General features: G+C 36.1%; 1 protein-coding gene across 1 annotated transcript in view; it reads right to left on the reverse strand.

Moving 5' to 3' along the window:
- znf385d (zinc finger protein 385D) overlaps positions 1–19,429 on the reverse strand; it is a 182,893-nt gene that overhangs the window by 2,917 nt on the left and 160,547 nt on the right. The window contains exon 7 of the mRNA XM_030158599.1: positions 4,254–4,355. Within this exon, the coding sequence (XP_030014459.1) occupies positions 4,254–4,355 (102 nt within the window). The remainder of the gene's footprint in view (positions 1–4,253; positions 4,356–19,429) is intronic.

Here is a 19,429-nt window from a genome sequence, read left to right on the forward strand (position 1 = left end):
AAGAGACTGGGACAGGTGAAAGGTTGACTCTGATGGGAGTTGTTTTTTTGTTTTTTTTTTCTTTTTTTTGATACAGGCGGCCCTTGCCCTCCTTCCATAGACACAAGAGTTCACTGAATAATTCGGTGAGAATGAAAATTATACGAATATGTCATACTCTATGGCCTGCACAATCACCAGATCCAAACCCAACTGAATACTAATGGAGGATTTTTGACTTACATGTTAAAAAGCACCGTAATAAAATATCAAACTAAAGACTATGTTTTGCCCTCTTCTTTTTCCTCCAGTGGAGTGCACAGACTGGGTCAATTCAAGGGCAATGGAAAATATAAATGTAGACCTCACCTCTGTAACACTGGGCTTTTGCCTCATATTTTCATTTTGGTTGTTGTCATATTGACTTTTGGAGTGAACAATGACTATATTTGCATAAGAAGGTTTTGCTGGGGAAGAGTGAATTTACTTAAAACACTGACTAAAAACATCCCTAGGCCATTTTTGTCCTTTTGGAAATTTATGTTATAATCTGTGGTCTGTGATGCTCAGGGTCCTGAGGCTGACTACATTACTAAGCTAATGCTAGCTAGTACAGCTGCTGTGCAGAATCACAGATACACACTGAAAAACTGAAGTACAGGACTAAAGAGTTCTCTGTTATCGTGTATTTAAGCAACTGAGATAGGTTATAAATATAGTTAGCTATCGTCCACAAATGACTCCCAGGACAAAACAGAATCCACCATAAACTTCTGATAAGGACAGACTATGTAGCATATTTGTTCATTAAAACATGCAGATAGCTGTCAAGTAAACTTCACATGAAGTATAAGAAGATCAATGTTGAACATTTCAATGACCAAAGTGCAATGGCCAAAAACACCTGGAAAATGCAGGTCAGCACTGAAGGTCAAATGTGAAGCATCACTCCTGATTTGACCTTGTAGATGATGGTCAAGTTCGTCTTAACTAGTTGCATCTAAATAAGAAACATGAAGGAGACTGGACAATTTGGTGACGAGTAATCATGTTAAATCACAGTGAAGAGTTTGGTAATACATAGGTGATAATGAAATAACACATTGTAATCACTCATAAAACCTCTTGGAGATTAAAAAGGTAAATGACATATTTACAGTCCTGATTGGCCAATGATTGATTAGTCAAATACTACTTTGAAATTAAATGGAAACAGGTAGTTTTGTATTTTGAAGCCATAATTATTCATAATTATTAATCACAAATTATTACTGGTATTTTCAAGTAACAAGTCAGAGCATCAAATATTACATTCATTAGTGTTAACTTGAAAGAAGTGGGGGTATTTGCAACACAAAGGAAGATGCATTTTAACATTAAGATATGCTAATTAGTGATCACTTTGGTAATTACATACGATTATTATTACCTATATATTATCAAACTATTACCCTCCTGTTGACATGCCGCTGTAATGCAGTGCACTGTGTTTTGCTTGCAATTTTTTTTAAAAAAATAATAAAATGAATAAATACTAATACTGATAAATGAACTGGAGGAAAAGACAGACAGACAGAAACACAGACTGATGCTGCAGGGTACAACAATACCCCTGTGGCCAATGGTTGAGGAGTAAAAACACTGAAAAGCAGGTTAAATAACAGACCAGCTACAACACAGTGAATTCATGTGAACATTAGAAAAGGTAGGGAACTTATGCTAAAGAGACATACATTTTAATGCAGAAAAGATAACTTGATGAAAAAATTGCATAAGAAAGTTCTTTGGGACAAAAATATCGATGTTGCACTTCTACTAAGAATTGACTGGTTTGAGTGGACACTAATTGGAGCCTGAAGTATTTTGGAGTGACCGTCAGAAACATTGCAGTGTGTTCCATCTGAACTGGGAAGTCAGAATCTCTGCGTTCCCAAATGGAACATCGCCTCAGGTCAGATTTCTGACTCTCCAACCCAGACTTCAAAATTCATCAACAGTAGTGACAGCTGTAGTAATACACTTCTAATTAGCACATCTGTCTCATTTGTGCCTCATTAAATCAGTTGTACACACAGTACTGTCTGACTTTTATCTGTCGACATGCCACCACGCTGTTTGTATCTGCAAAATACAGACTAATGACCTACAACTGGTACTGTTGGTTTTCCAACTTGGGTGTGATGATGTTCCCACCTCTGAACTCCAACATCTTATAGATGCAGATGCACTGGCTTCAGTTTGAAGGTGTTGTAGTTACTGACCTTTGGCCAAAGTGGACTGAATTTGTTCTGATATCTTACTAAGACACTGCTGCTTTTGCTTTAACTCCATTTTCCATATTGTTAGCCTCATAGCAAGACATATACTCTATATAGACAAAAGTATAGGGACACACTGAATTCAGGTGTTTCTTTTCTAACAGGGGTGTGGGATACAAAACAATAATGACAAATGTTATAATATAGTTTTATATTGTGATAAATATCATTGGATTGCATTGGTTAGTTTTGTGTAAATTGTTATCTTTGGTTCCAAAATGCCTCAGAGATGGTTTTCCGTAATTTCTCTTAACATTGATTTTTTTTTTTTTTTACCCATGACTCTGATTTTAAATGTTCTACCTCTAAATTACTTAAATATTTTTCATCCTCTGATGGTAAATATTAATTTTCAACCACAACTCCATTACGTTACATTACATTTAGCAGACGCTTTTATTTGAGGCGACTTTCAAAAGAGAGGATCAAATCAAGCATCAGTGACTAATTCTAATGAACTAACCATCTAGTTTCTTCACATCTCACTTTGCAACAAAAATCTCCCATTAACCAAAAGGAAACACTGATGTTTCTAAACTATATGGACAAAAATATTGGGACACATCATGGCTATAGCTGTAAGATGTCCTGTTCATGCTGATTTGAGATAGAAACATCAATAGTAATAATATATTTATCACAATATAAAACTATATTATGATATTTGTCATTATTGTGTTGTATCCCAGACCCGTTGGAAAAGAAACACCTGAAGTCAATGTGTCCACATACGTCCGTCCATATAATGTATGACATAAGCAATTGTGCTATGAGGCTAACAATATGTAGTTCTTACTGAAATAAAAACAACAAACCCCAAAAAAGAAGGAAATGATGAAAAAAAACAAGCCCCCAACCTCTGCCAACAGACTAATCGGGTGAAAAGGTCACTAAAGTTATCTGGCTTAATCTTCTGTATCAGTAATGGAAAAGCTGCGGTCTCTCAGCACCAGGATGGCAGCCGTTGTCATGGGTTATCAATCACTGATTCAGGCGTTGTATCCCTATGGGATGCATTCTTTACTCTCCGCTCATCAAAGAAGATCCTCTCCGTTAACTCAGTCAATGATGGGTTTCAGAAAAAGTCATTTCCCCCATACTGCTAACCCTTGTGCTTTGTTGCGGCAAACAGTGGGTGTGATGAATGCCTCTTTTCTTTGGGCTTTTTCGTATGATGGAAAGTGAGATCCTCTTTTGTCTTTCTCACATTAAATCAACATGAACCCTCCTGCTATTTCTTTTGTCATGTGACAATCTGGGCGAAAATAACAGTTTTTAACATTTGTTTTAACTTGCCTGGAGTTGAAGCAAGTCACCACATGGTACCACAAAGGAAGGTATCTGAAAGTTATTAGGTACACATCTCTCATTGGATGGTTTGTCAACTTGTATGACATTAATCTGAATTGACTTGATGCATCTCAGCTTCTCCAAATAAGTCAAAACTGACGTTTAAAATTATTTAAAACAGAATTCAACCAAAGTCAGCATACTGGATTAGATGAGTCCTAATACTGTCAGTTTACATTTGTGTCAATAAAAGGTGATGTTTTTCCACTGAATTACCCTGTTCTCTGCCCCTGTAATAAAAGCATGGTAACAGGTGATCACATTATAAGAGCTGACATTGAGTGCATCTCCTCCAAGAATACCTTACAGCATTTCAGAAGAGCTGCATGGGATTTTTTTGCTGACAAACAAATTGACAAATCTCAGCATGTGCTTTCCGTGACCTGGACCTGCAGTTTTAATATGACCTGAACACTGTAAAAACAGAATGTGGCTGGAAGAGGAGAATTACAATGCACACAGTTTCAATATCAAACAATAAAAACTGCCTCTCCTCAGTTCATATGTGTGTGTTCTGAAGACTTAAACTCTGAGTCACTGTGATTGTTGTGTCGACAGCCGAGCCCTGTTTTGCTGATAAGCGGGATGAGGCGTTCACTGACTCACCGGCTGCTTGGCCTGGCCTTTCTGCGGTTTGCTGTAGGGACTGTACTTCGGTTTGGCTGGTTTACCTGCTGCTCGGTCTTTGTGACGCCGACTGCTGATGTGCTGGAAAGGAGACAGAAAGCCAGTCAGAAGTCTTAAATTGGATAGAGATGTTTGGGTCCTGTGTAGCAGACGGGAAAATGCTTTAGTTAGGAGAACTGCTATCAGCATTTTTACACAATATCCACAGACTTTTGTTGAAATCCCACACAATCCTCCTCAGCTCCAGAGTGCTCGATCTTCTGGTGTTCAGGTCTTTAACTTTGCTGCTATAGTTCACTCTTCCAGCTCTTAAAGCACTGCTTTAACTGTTCGGAATAGCTTACACTGCCTAATGCCTACTTTTTAAACCTCTTGACATGCAGTCTTTTCTTGGATTAGAGTAAGGGTTAGGTTCATAACTAAATGCAAGGCTAGAATTCATGTTTTAGACTTCATTTAAAAGACAAAGTGGTCTAGTTCCTGTGTTTAACATGAGGCTGAAATGGAGCCCAGTTTAGATATGGCTCAAAAGTAACTGGAAACCAGTGTTAGTTTTGACAAGGATTTTTAATTTAGTTTTTAGTATTTAGATGAAATATTATTTAATTTTAGTCATAATTTAGTCATCTAAACTATTTTAGTTTTACTCTAGTTTTAGTCAACTAAGTATCATAGTCAACTAAATCTATTGTAGACTTAGTTGACTAAATTCTTATGTAATGATATAAAGCAGTGTTTTTCAACCTTGGAGTCGGGACCCCACATGGGGTTGCCTGGAATTCAAATGGGTCACCTGAAATTTCTAGTAATTGATAAAATGTTAAAAAAAAAAAAAAAAAAAATTACTAATAAAAATTATATTGTGAGTTAAGAGAGACAATCCCAACGCATAAAAGACATGACAAACTGAAGCTGAAACTGAAGCACTGTGGTACTGTTTATCTTTCAAATGTTCATTGTGGTCGGTTTCAGATGCTGCAGCTCTTTCATAATTCATAGTTTGAGTTATTGTTTGTTCCGTATTCATTTGCAGCCTTGTAAATACAAGCTGGACTGACTGTACATATCCTGACCAAGGAAAATAACATTCTCACTTTGTGCAGTAATCTACACCTGGCTTTTCTGCCTCTGTCCATAATAATATACATTATAGAAACTAAATGTCATCTACAATTAATGTTTATTTGCAACATAGTATAGCAAACTATACAATGATACAAAACAAATTAATTTTAGCAAAAAAACTGTCTCCGTTTTCAATGTGTGGGGTCGCCAGAAATCTGTGATGTAAAAATGTGGTCATGAGCCAAAAAAGGTCGGGAACCACTGATATAAAGTGTATCTGAGGTCATAATTTTGACTTAGATTAAATTAAACTTCTAAGTATTATAGAATGGCATTCAGGTTTGAATGCGCAGTTCACATACATTTCAGTGTTGTTCTTTCAAACACAATTGTATCTTTATTTGCCACAGGTTTCATTAAAGGGCATCTCAATTACAACAGAAAACAATGACAAGTAGAGTCCTACTTCCCAGGCTAAGATGTGCATTAATCGTAACAAACTGCACAAGGCATTATCCATGAAATTGAAGATTGTAAAAGCAACAGTGCCATTGCTATATACTAATCCAATTTAACTATAAATAGTACTCACCTGAAACTACTTCAATGGTTCAAACTGTCAAAAACATTTCAAAGGATGTCACATATAATGCCTCCAGGGATTTGAACTTGGTATCAAGAAAAATGGCAACACATTGAAAACACATTTCTAAGCCTCCAAAACAACAGCAGTAAATACCACTGAATAATACTGGTAATAACGGCCCTACATAGTTTACAATGCTTGTCTTGTCGGCCTTAATATCAAAAGTAAAATGTTCCCATATATCTGCTCTTCTTTTTCTCCCAAGCTACAACATTTTTTGGTTCCCATGTGGAGCTTTACTGTTGACACACTCTGCCAAACAAATGTAAGTGCCTTCCATGTCGCTCATAAAGCTGAGTTCTGATTGGAACTCTTCTCAACTCGTGCAGCCTCCTCCGCCTTCCAAATGGTTGTTCTAAAGTTATCCCGCCTCTTCCTCCTATCGAGTGGATGTCGTTTCAACTCCTCCCTCTCCCTCTTTCTTCTGACTGGATGTCGTCCCTTGTCGACCTATTCGTCTAGTTTTTATTCATTGACAAAATTGTCACTACATTGAGTCAGTCTTTTTGCTCCCATGAATGACTTTTTATTTAGTCATTGTCTCGTTTTGTCAGAAAAAATATATTGTTGATGAGGACTATTACGAAAATTATTTGTCAACAAAATTCACACTGCTGTAAACCTAACCCTAAAAGGGGTTGTTGGTGTTTAAGAGTTTGTTGCCACGGATAAAAACTATCAGGAGGACATTTCAACTAATGTTTGTCAACTTTGTTACATATATAATCTGACACAAACAACAAATGTATGAAATCTAGACATCCACTGAATTAGTAGAACATATTCGTACTAATTCAATTCTGTAATTCTATACACTATACACCATACACTTTGGCTAACAGAGCTATAATGCTGATGCAGCACATGAATATTAAAGACAGTGTTATTTTGAGCGACTAGTAAAGAATGTGTGTAGTGTTAAACAATGAGCTGAGTGACCTCTGCTTTTGCTGAAATGTTTTCAATTATTTTAAGATTTTTGGGCTGAGTTTTCTTTAAATGAACTCAGGGTTTGAAGGACAGAAAAAGAGTCACGTAGTGGGACATCATGAGCTGACCTGCTCTAAAACAAGACTGCTAAGACATTATAAATTATTTAAAATACAAAACAATATCAACCCACTATGCAATATCTACCTTTAATTTAATAATAATGAAAGGGAATAGAAATTCCTCAGGGAACCAAACCCCAGTTTAAATCTGGTCTATACTGTTGTACAGGACCAACATGGGGCACATTTATTTCTTTATTTAAGGATCCCCAGTAGTCTCTACCAAAGTAGAGACTATTCTTCCTGGGGTCCATTCCCAATATTAAAGTATTACAATTTTTACATTTACAAAGCACATTTAGAGACATGTCTTATTGAGATGCCTTTGCAAATCATCCAGTGGAAACTGAAGGCGGAGGGGGGGTGGTTCCCCATTTTGAGACATGACTGTGGAGTAAAGATTGACAAACCTCAGCAAGATAAATTATCACTTTAAATTTACTGTAATTCATTTTATTCAAAAACAATATGAAACTGGAGCCTGTGGAGATTCCTGCAAATTCATAAAAAACTTTCTAAGTGACTCTATTTTCTGATAATTAAGAAAACAGTTCTGCAGTTTAATCATTTCTCATTATTGTTTCTGGAGCAACATTCACAATACAAGCTAACTAATAAACACCTAATAACAGTATGCAGCTGTGTTGTCTGTAGAATCTGCTGTTTAACATTCATGTGGACAAGTTCAGTGCCCCCCACCACACCCCATACGGTGGCCACAAGAAATACAAAGTCCCTCATTAGTCAGTACTTGTTTTGTCACATTAAACCAAGATTAAAATATGGAGTTGTTATTATTTATAGGTTATTAGGTTATTTCTAGCACTTTGACCTGTGGGGAACCACAGGTTCTAGATCCTGGACTTCATCATTGTCAATACAGAGGGTGGGATGCAAAAAGCAGGGGTGTTTTTAAGATCCACATCCTGGCCCTGAGGGGCAACATACTGTACCACATTTGTCCAGCAGTCACCGCCAAAGCGTTCACATGATTCTGGGCATAGCAATGTGATTGTAAGAACTACTGTAACTACTATATTCCAAAATTACTAATATCTCCCAAAATATTGGTCTTATCAACTTGCAATTTTTGCTGGTCTCTTACTTGATTGAAAATACATTACTGCGCTAAACTGCAGCAGTCAGCTCTTTCCGGATTTTGTGTGATACCTGAGACACACACACACAAACAATTAGAGTTCCATTTTATAATATAGATTTTGCTTTTTATTTTTATATTAGTCTATATTTTGGTAAAATTTATAAATAAATATCTTCAGTGTAATTTTTGCACATCACAAATTCATCCCATGGGCCAGATTGGATCCTTTGGTGGGCCAGTTTCGGCTTGTATGTTTGACAACCCTGCTATAGAGGCAACTTGCTCCTTCTGTGGATATTCTCATCTCATTCTAAAGTAATGAAAACACAGTGATTTCCATTTTCATGTGATTCTACTGTAATGAAAACATAATTATGAATATTATATTCCATTTCCACAATTAGATTGCCATAAATACCCTAAATCTTACACACTGGACCTTGAATGTTACTTTATTTTTGTTATAAAAGACTGTATGATTCAGTCTCTGGGCACCAATTAAATTCAACAGAAATCCAATTGTTGTGAGACAGCTTGCTAAATCATTTATTTAGTTGGTTAAAGGCAAAGACAATAGTGCCACAGGCTTCACTATATCATATGTGTGTCGTCAATCTGACTGATTGTTTTGGAGATACTCGATTCTGCACTGAAAAAATAAAAATAAAAAATATTTTTTTCGCATCATGACAGATAGGCTGTGATGTTTTATGGATGCCTGTTACCTCAGCCCACAGGCTAGATGCCTTTTCAAGGTAGATAACTTATCATGTGTTGAGGTGGGAACCCGAACACGCAGAGAAGGAGGGAAGGCAGGACTAAAAATATACCTCCCATCTCGCAGTGAAACACATTACAGCTTTAAAAGGTTTCATTCTGACCACAGGTACCCATGGTGAAAATGTCTATACCACTGTAAAGGTGCACTGAGTGAAGAAGGCATTTACCACCAGACACATAACGCCCCTGTGTTAAAAATGTCAACACGAGAACAATGTTTGGTTACAGGGAAATGGATACAGCCGGGAAGTGATATTTAGCATTTTCTGTTCAAGCATCTGCACCTCATAAATAAATGAAATGCAAGAATCTTACACAGAATTACAGCAGCACTTCTTAACCTCGAGCCAATAAATAATTCAGCACGAGTACATGTTGACAAAAAAAAAAAAAAAAGGCAGATTTCTGGCTGAGTCGAAATTTCATGACTCCTCGCTATGGATTTAACAATAACACATTTCCTCTTGGTTTGGAGCTGTAAGTGAAATTTGTCACGCTGGATTCTTTTCACAGGGAGAATCGTTGCTGTTCAAAAAGCACTCGGTTAAAAGTCCGTGCATGAAAAATTCACACAAAGCCTGTCTATTTTCAGGAAGAAATCTCAAGGTTAGAACAGACAAAACTGAGTGGTTTTCAGGTATTGTAGATGAAATCCTCTCTGTGACAGAATGATCGACTGCTACAAGTAAGAAAGGGTTTTTTTTGTGTGTATTTATTTATTTTATTTTGACTGCACTGAAGCTGCAAACTTTCTTAGCAAAGCCACAGGAACATACATCTAGAAGTGAAGTTATTGTCACTTTTCTAAAGTATCATGATTTATTACCTAACATTTACAGTAGACGGCTAATTGCCTTTTCATGGTAAGGCATGACAAACAGAGAACAGCTGGAATTAGACTGTATTTTTTGGCTTTTTACTATTGTCTTAAAAATGCTCCTGCTGAGAGGACCTAAAGACTGGGAAAGTATTACTGTTACATACGGTGGCCCAGAGGTGCAACAGGCCAAAAAATTATCCACTAATGAAAAAAATTATCTACTACAAGAAAAAAAAAGAGAACAGCCTAAAAAAAATTATCCACTAATGAAAAAAATTATCTACTACAAGAAAAAAAAGAGAACAGCCCAAAAAAATTATCCACTATAAGAAAAAAAAAAGAGAACAGCCTAAAAAAATTATCCACTAAATGAAAAAAATTATCTACTGCAAGAAAAAAAAGAGAACAGGCCAAAAAAATTATCCACTAAAAGAAAAAAAAGAGAACAGCCTAAAAAAATTATCCACTAGACGAAAAAAAAAATCCCCTATAAGAAAGAAAACGGACCAGCCAAAAAAATTATCCACTAAAAGAAAAAAAAGAGAACAGGCGAAAAAAATGATGTACTAGCCCAAAAAATTATTCACTATAAGGAAAAAAAAAGAACAGGTGAAAAAAATTATCTACTATGAGAAAAAAAAGAGAGCAGCCCAAAAAAACATCCACTATAAGGAAAAAAAAAAAACATCATCCACCTTTTCAATTACGGGGGCGCTGTTTTCCCGAAAGGTGTCTTGCTTTAAAATTAAGGCCACCACAAAAAATAAAAGGATAGGCTGAAAAATTTTTCAGGCTTTCGGCTAATATGGCTAATGCTAAGGAAGTACCCCACTGGAAGTGGAGGTCGTGCGCTAAAAAATAAAGTTATTTTAAAATATAGATATTTACATTAATATAGTTTGCAAAGCAGTTAAATGATTAAATATGGTTCCAGTGTCTGCTCAAGGTTAGGCATGGGCGTTAAATGGTTAAGGTGAGGGTTAGGGTATGGTTGGGGTTAGTTTTCAGTGGTAAATGCCCCTTGTGTGCACTGTGTGAAGGTTCGTTGCTAAGCTAATGCTAATGCGAAAAGTTGACGGCAACTTTGTGAACTACCAGTGCGAATAAACAATTGTGTGATTACGGTGTTGAATTGTTCAACTGCCTGACATTCAGTTTCATTTTTGATGAATATTCACTACAAGAAGTTCTAAAATTATTTTATTTTGAGAGGAGGAGAAGAGGAGCTTCCTGTGGAGCTCCACTATCATGGCATCGCCCATTTGTTTGCATGTAGACCTCTCCTCCTCAACTCAAACGGAGTGTCTTCACTAACACTAGATCAAGAAGGACATTTTGTGGAGATAAAGATGTCAGCCATGGTACACGGTGCCGTGCTGGGGTACCTGGCACCGAGCTGTGGCACCAAGCTGCGGCACCGCGGTGCCACGGCAAGTGGTTGGCACCGAGCCGTGGCACCACGGCTGGTGCCACGAGGTGCCATGGCACCTCGGCTGGTGCCGCGGCACCTCGGTTGGTGCTGCGAGGTGCCGTGGCACCTCGGCAGGTGCCGTGGCGCCACAGTGCCACAGCTCGGTGCCACAGCTTGGTGCCAGGTACCCCAGCACGGCACCACGTACCACGGCTGGGCGGCACCTTGGCCGGGGCCGCGGCACCGCGGTTGGTGCTGCGAGGTGCCGCAGTACCACGGCTCAGTGCCAGGTACCGTGGCGCCGCGGTGCCACAGCTCGGTGCCACAGCTCGGTGCCAGGTATCCCAGCACGGCACCGCGTACCATGGCTGACATCTTTATCTCTGCAAAATGTCCTTCTTGAGCTAGTGTTAGTGAAGACACTCCGTTTGAGTTGAGGAGGAGAGGTCTACATGCAAACAAATGGGCGATGCCATTTTATTTTTTGTGGTGGCCTTAATTTTAAAGCAAGGCACCTTTCGGGTAAACAGCGCCCCCGTAATTGAAAAGGTGGATGATGTTTTTTTTTTTCTCATAGTGGATATTTTTTTGGGCTGCTCTCTTTTTTTTCTCATAGTAGATAATTTTTTTCACCTGTTCTTTTTTTTTCTTATAGTGAATAATTTTTTGGACTAGTAGATAATTTTTTTATCGCCTGTTCTCTTTTTTTTCTTTTAGTGGATAATTTTTTTGGATGGTTTCTTTTTTTTCCTTATAGGGGATTTTTTTTTTACATCTAGTGGATAATTTTTTTTAGGCTGTTCTCTTTTTTTTCTTACAGTGGATAATTTTTTTGGGCTGTTCTCTTTTTTTCTTGTAGTAGATAATTTTTTTCGTCTAGTTGATAATTTTTTGGCCTGTTGCACCTCTGGGCCACCGTAGTTACAACTTTGCAGGGGCATTAAAGGGACATTCATGAAGGTTAGTTCCCTTGCATCATATTGAGTAACTTATTAAAAAATATGATGCTGATGCTTTGGAACAATGAGCCTGTTTACATCCACACTAATCATTTTCCTATTTCTGGAGTTATCAGATTATTCAAGTGATCATATAAACAGCATAATCTGATATGTTTTATTAGATAACAGCAGTAATCTGATCATGACAATTCAGATTAAACGCCTGGATTCCTCCTAAATACGCCAATGTCTTTGTGCATGTAAACAGGTTAATCTGATTTATTTCATTCTTTTACATCTGTGCAAAAACTGTAGTGATGTAGTCAGAGGTGGACAAATAGACAATGAGCCTGCTTACATAAGCATAAAAGTAGATAAATGGAAGTAATCAAATAATCGGAGTAATCAGATTTAACACACTGACATGCACTTAAGAAATGTGATAATTGAAAAACTTTGCTTTAGAGGTTCCAGTCTGTTATCGGATTTCTTTCGGGATACGTACGTATGTAGTGATGGTAGACTTAAACTTCCTGTTTTTTTATTGTCTTCCACTCATCCTTGACGACATAACTTCTGTGCTCTATGATTTTAATTGTGCTTACACATGTGCAGACATAAGAAAATGAAATAATTCAAATTAACCTGTATACATGCAGGACGACATCAAAATATTGGGGAGATATCCAGGTGTTTTAATCTGATTTCTCATAATCTGATTACTACTGTTATCTGATAATGCAGATCAGATTCTCCTGTTTACATGGTCACTTAAATAATCTTATAACTTCAGAAATCAGATAATGATCGGAGTATTAGTGCACATGTGAACAGGCTCATTAACAGGAAGTTTGATTCTAGGGTCACTACATGTGTACATACTCCTACAGAAATCCAATAATGGACTGAAACATCACAACCAAGGTTTTTGGATTTATTGCATTTCTGAAGTACATGTAAAAACATTATTATGATATATTATAAAAATCTAATTACTCCCAGTTATAAGATTTTTATGGTCGTGTAAATGGGCTCAGTGTGAGTGAACACAACCCAGAAGAGGCTAAAGGGTTGGTTAACAGACTGATGGAGAACACAAAGGGCAGCCTAGAGTAACTAAAAGGACACAAGTTAAGCGTCAATAACTTGACTCTTAGTTGACAGTGTGTTGAAGAGTTACAAAGTGCTGAAAAGAAACATCATGTGTTTGACACAGTCATTCCAGTCTCCAGTGTAGCAGTTAAAACACAGGTTAAAAACTAAAACTAAAACAACCACAGATAGAAGTAGTAGTATCACTTCACTGGGTCAAAAACACAAACTGTAGATAAATGGTATGAAAATGAACCAGGTGCTCATCAAGGACAGGGATGGAATGTATGAAAAAAAAAAGAGCAAAAAAGACTGCAGCAAAGAATTCAGAATTTATACTCAATAAATGAACTCCTGTTAAAAATACAAGCTCAAAAATGTGATGAAGTTTAAAACAGAACAACTAATACTTAAAGCTAGACATAACTTCCTTCCAAATAAAATACAGAAATTGTTCTCAGAGAGAGAAGGGGGACACTGAATTTACAAAGGCATTGTGTCAGAACAACTGTAAAAAGCATGTGTGTTTCAGTGGCAGCGGTTAAATTATGGAAGAGTCTAACAGATGAATTAAAGCTAAGTTAAAACATAAATCACTTTAAAGGAATATATAAAATACTATATATATATATATATATATATATATATATATATATATATATATATATATATATATATATATATACAGGGTGGGGAAGCAAAATTTACAATATTTTGAGGCAGGGATTGAAAGACAGTGTATGACCAATTAGTTTATTGAAAGTCATGACAATTTATTTGCCACAGGAAAATTAACATAATAGAAAATGTTTTTATTCCATGTGTCCTCCTTCTTTCTCAATAACTGCCTTCACACGCTTCCTGAAACTTGTGCAAGTGTTCCTCAAATATTCGGGTGACAACTTCTCCCATTTTCTTGAATAGTATCTTCCAGACTTTCTCGTAATAGTTTTGCTCATAGTCATTCTCTTCTTTACATTATAAACAGTCTTTATGGACACTCCAACTATTTTTGAAATCTCCTTTGGTGTGACGAGTGCATTCAGCAAATCACACACTCTTTGACGTTTGCTTTCCTGATTACTCATATGGGCAAAAGTTTCTGAAAAGGTATGGATAATAGTGTTAGGTATGATTATGACATCAATATATGTTTGGTTTCAAAACAACTGACGTAGTGCCTGCTGAGAAAAAACAACTAAATGTTCATTGTGAATTTTGCTTCCCCACCCTGTATATATATGTATATATATATATATATATATATATATATGTGTGTGTGTGTGTGTGTGTGTGTGTATATATATATATATATATATATATATATATATATATATATATATATATATATATATATACATATATTAGTGGTGGGCAGCGATTAAAAATTTTAATCGCAATTAATCACGTGGATTTCTGCGATTAATCGTGATTAATCGCATAGTTGTTGGGGGAGGGGGGGGCATCAACAGCATGTACTGCCTTTGAGTGAAATTCCAGACTGGAAGTACTCTGGTGATAAAAAATAATTGCACGTCAGTGCTTCCAAACAACTGTGTCCTTCTCAACCCCACCATCTGAAGACATTTAAAATGAAAATGTCCATGTAAAAAACCACTACTTTTACACGTTTATGTCCCCACCAGTGTATTTACAGTTGTGAGTGATTGACAGGAGTCTTAAGCCCACTAATAAGTACTTATACTAATAAGCTCAATAATATGTGATGTTCAGTTGTTCAAAGCAAGCAAAAGGGGCCCTGAAGTGGTCAGAATAAGTGGCACTAACGTATGTTTTGTCCTTTCCGTGTTACCGTAGTCAGTTCGTACATAGAACTAACAGACATGTTTCTTTCACTCTGTTTGTATGGCCCCAAAAACGTTTGCCTGTGAGTATTTTATGTTCAGTTGTTGTAAGAATGAATAGTATCAAATATCTCTGATGTGAACCTTTGTTGCTGAATAAAAAGCAGTTGTAAATCTTAAATTAAACTGTAAATGCTAATCGTTAGCGTGTCTATGGATTTTCCCATTCAAGTTAGCATCGAGATAAAATGACTGCTAATACAACATTCACATCGTAAATAAGTAAAGGTTAATTCAAAGGATGGCATATTAGACTTAAACACAACCAATGAATTTATATAAACTTAGCATGAGCCTGCATAAAGAATTAACAACCCATCTCCGACTGCTAGCATAAACGAATTAGCTTAAACATGTTAATAACACATTGTAATAAACACATCCAAAATAACGTCATAAACATGTTTCTAACGGCACGTTTGCATGTGAAATTATTTAGCAAACAACAGAATGATTGATACATACAGGTGATGAACTGCAGGAGTTACACACAGTTTGATTTAGCATTACTTGTAAAGTTCGCTTTTTTCTTCTCTCAGCCGGCACATACGCACAGCACCGGCGTGTGGACCGGCAAAATAAAAGCACGAGTTTCAAAATAAGAGTCCGCATATATAAATCAACTAAGACTTGCTTGAAAGGCAGAACAATAATAAAACGGCGTTAACGTGAGATAAAAAAAATTGTCGGCGTTATTTAATTAAAGCGTTAACGCGGTAATAACGCGTTAACTTGCCCAGCCCTAATATATATATATACAGTCACAGTAGAGATTGAAATCCAGTAGGATTCCTAATCCTACTAGGACAGATAGTAATTTCAGTTTGTCCTAGGACAAACTGAAATCCTACAAGAAATTAGGATCTGAAGATTGGAATTCCTATCTGTCCTAGGAGAATTTACAATCCTACTAGGACAGATTGTAATTCTATTTGGAAGTGGGATCTGAAGATTGGAATTCTGGAATTTCAGTCTGTCCTACGATTTCGCCATCACCATTCCAGCTGAATTATTTTCATATCTTAGATACAGTATATGGCCCTTAGGTCAATACACATTGTAACCAGGATGCCAGCTGTCCTATCTGGTCCAACCTTATTCAATGGCCGTTTGAAACTGTCATTGGTATGTAAATGAGACACATTTGTATTCAGAAATCGGTAGAATTTGAAAAACGTACCTGTAAACAACCCGTTGCCATGGCAACATACAATTTTATTATTATCTAATTGTTGCCAAGCCATTCAGAAAATGTACGATGTTAAAGTTGGCATTGGCATTTTGCTGCCCCCTGGTCTAGATGGTAGGGTTAAAAGTAAAAGAAACAACAATATTCTTACAAACCATGATTTTATTCAGAATTTACACAGACTTTGAATCTAATATTCTATAGAAACAACAATATTCTTACAAACCATGATTTTATTCAGAATTTACACAGACTTTGAATCTAATATTCTATAGCTAAGCTTCAAAGACTTTTTCTAAGACTTAAATGTGCTGCATACTACTCACTAGTTAAGTGACAATAATCTTAGTCTATCGTACTAACTTCAAAATTTCAAACAGGTAATACTATAGAGGTTTTGTCAGTTGTTTTTTTCTAATACTTAAAGGTGCTACATACTACTCAATAGTGACAATGAACTTAGTCTATAGCTAACTTCAAAATTTCAAACAAGTAATACTACAGAGGTTTTGTCAGTTATTTTTCTAATACTTAAATGTGCTACATACTACTCAATAGTGGCACTAACGTTAGTCTACAGCTAACTTCAAAATTTCAAACAAGTAATACTACAAAGGTTTTTCCTTACACTGATATAGATATGAAAGATATGAAAATAATTCAGCTGGAATAGTGATGGTGAAATTGTATGCTTACCTATGCTGAAACTGACTGGAATTTTGGCTGTGAAATGATTCAGTCTATTTTCCATACATTTTGATATAATCTGACATTCTCCTAATAGAATTCGAGATTGTCCTGACAGAATTCTTATATTTTTTGCCGTATTTTTCCAATCTTCAGATCCCACTTCCAAATAGAATTACAATCTGTCCTAGTAGGATTGCAAATTCTCCTAGGACAGATTGGAATTCCAATCTTCAGATCCTAATGTCTTGTAGGATTTCAGTTTGTCCTAGGACAAACTAAAATTTCAATCTGTCCTAGTAGGATTAGGAATCCTACTGGATTTCAATCTCTACTGTGACATATATATATATATATATATATATATGTATATATATATATATATATATATATATATATATATATATATATATATATATATATATATATATATTACATATTACATATTTCCTTCCTTCTGTCCTTCCTACCTACCTGCCTATCCCTATCTACCTACTTAGACAAATCATCATCACTGCTTACTGATTACTTACAGTAAAAATTCAGGTGAAACTACTGATAGACAACAGCCCCTTCTGAGCTAATACTACAGTTTGATATGATAGAACGTAAGTATCTATCTAGGTTTCTGGCTGCAATACTTACTTTTTTAACATCAACACAAACATTTGTTTGCTCTTTTGTTTTTCAACCACGAGAAACATATCTGTCCAATGTCATTAAAGTCTACTTTTGTGAAATTCCATTGTTCCTGCTAAGACACAAAGGTGTAATATCACTGTCACAGTGGGGGAAAACAATCTACTTCATGCAGTGTTGTAACAGTAAACATCAAGACAAAATGATTCATCTTATTTTCTTTTAAAAAAAGTCCCTGCAAAAAGAATATTAAAATACACAGCATGGCAAAAAAAAAAAAAAAGTTACTTGCACAACATTTTTTCTGACCGCATCCTTTATGCCATCCAATGTTAATGCAATTAATGGGAAATAAATGTCACAATGTTTATTTCCCTCTGTAGTTGTATTTAGGAACTGAAATATATTAATCACTGCAGCATTTATCCAACGATGGATCTGACCTGAGTTCAGATTAGCCTCTTCAATGAAACTGAGAGTAACAAGAGAAACCATAGAAAGATGAAGGTTATCTCTTATCTCTACCAGATTAAAGGATCCAAAAAAATTTGAATTCATGGTTAATTGAGTAAATAAAATTGAGTAACAGCTAAAACTATGTGTCTTTTTTTTTGTTTTTTGTTTTTGCTCACTTGGAGCAGCACAACAAACTGTTCACCGAACATCATCATAAATTAGGCTAAAGCTCTGGAAAAAATTAAAAGGCCACTCTAAATTTCCAGACACAAACCCCAACGAAAACCTCTGAAATGTGACCAAGAATTTGAAGGGCTGGTGGAGAGAAATCCAAGACACGAGAGCTGTGACTGAAAAGGATCCACTAAATATTGATTTATGAACTCTGCACAAGTTCACATATTACTATTGGAATATGAATGAATGAATCGATGAATAATTTATTTTTCATTTGAAAATGCTTAATTCTTTATTATTTACTATGACAAAGCGGTATTTTCTGCAGATAAATACATATCTATTTGGATTTAGGGAGGAATGTGGTCAGCTTTTCCTAGAATAAACACAAATCACTGCTCTCTTATTTTTTGCTTCTCCAGTCAAATTAATTAAAACAGTTTCCAACCCCGAGGCAACAGTCATGGGTTAGAAACTAAGGTTTGTGTTGTAGATCTTCAACTGAAAACTAGCACCATGAGAGTTGTAACACTTATCCATCCCAGGCAAATTTTTAGGTGCGAAACTAACATGACAATAAAGAAGTTAATATGCTTATTGTAAATACACACTGCCCGGCCCAAAAAAAAAGTCGCACATGCAATATTTGACTGCACCACCTTTGGTTTTAATGACAGGAGACATTCACCGTAAATAATCAAAAATGAAAGCAACTATGGATGGAAAAAATATTAGGAACCTTATTGTGACACTACATAAACATTATGTGGCAAAAAAGATGTCATAGTGGATGTCTCCTGTCATCAAAACCGAAGGTGGTGCAGTCAAATACTGAATGTGCGACTTTTTTTTTTGTCCGGGCAGTGTATCTTCATGTGACACCTTAGCTGTTTTCCCTGTAATGATCTGACCCATTACTGAAGTGCTTTAATGCAACTCAGAAGGGTTTCATGCATAATATTTGTGAAAATGAGTTAACCCAATCATGAACTGAAAACACTAGTATTTCATTTGAAACCTGAATTATACAACAGTTCCAGATTTATTCACTGAACCTGTTTACGGTCACACCAATACTCTTATCATTATGTGATTTCTACTATACTATACTAGCACCAGCTGTTCTACTTTTTAACAGTTCAAGTTCAGTTTGCTGTGCATCCATGTGTCTCCCCCTACTTCCCCCCTTCCCCTTTCCCCCTTCTCCCTGAGTCTCTCTCTCTTTCTTTAACC

This window comes from Sphaeramia orbicularis, chromosome 16 (genome assembly GCF_902148855.1).
Source record: "Sphaeramia orbicularis chromosome 16, fSphaOr1.1, whole genome shotgun sequence".
Taxonomy (NCBI): Eukaryota; Metazoa; Chordata; class Actinopteri; order Kurtiformes; family Apogonidae; genus Sphaeramia; species Sphaeramia orbicularis.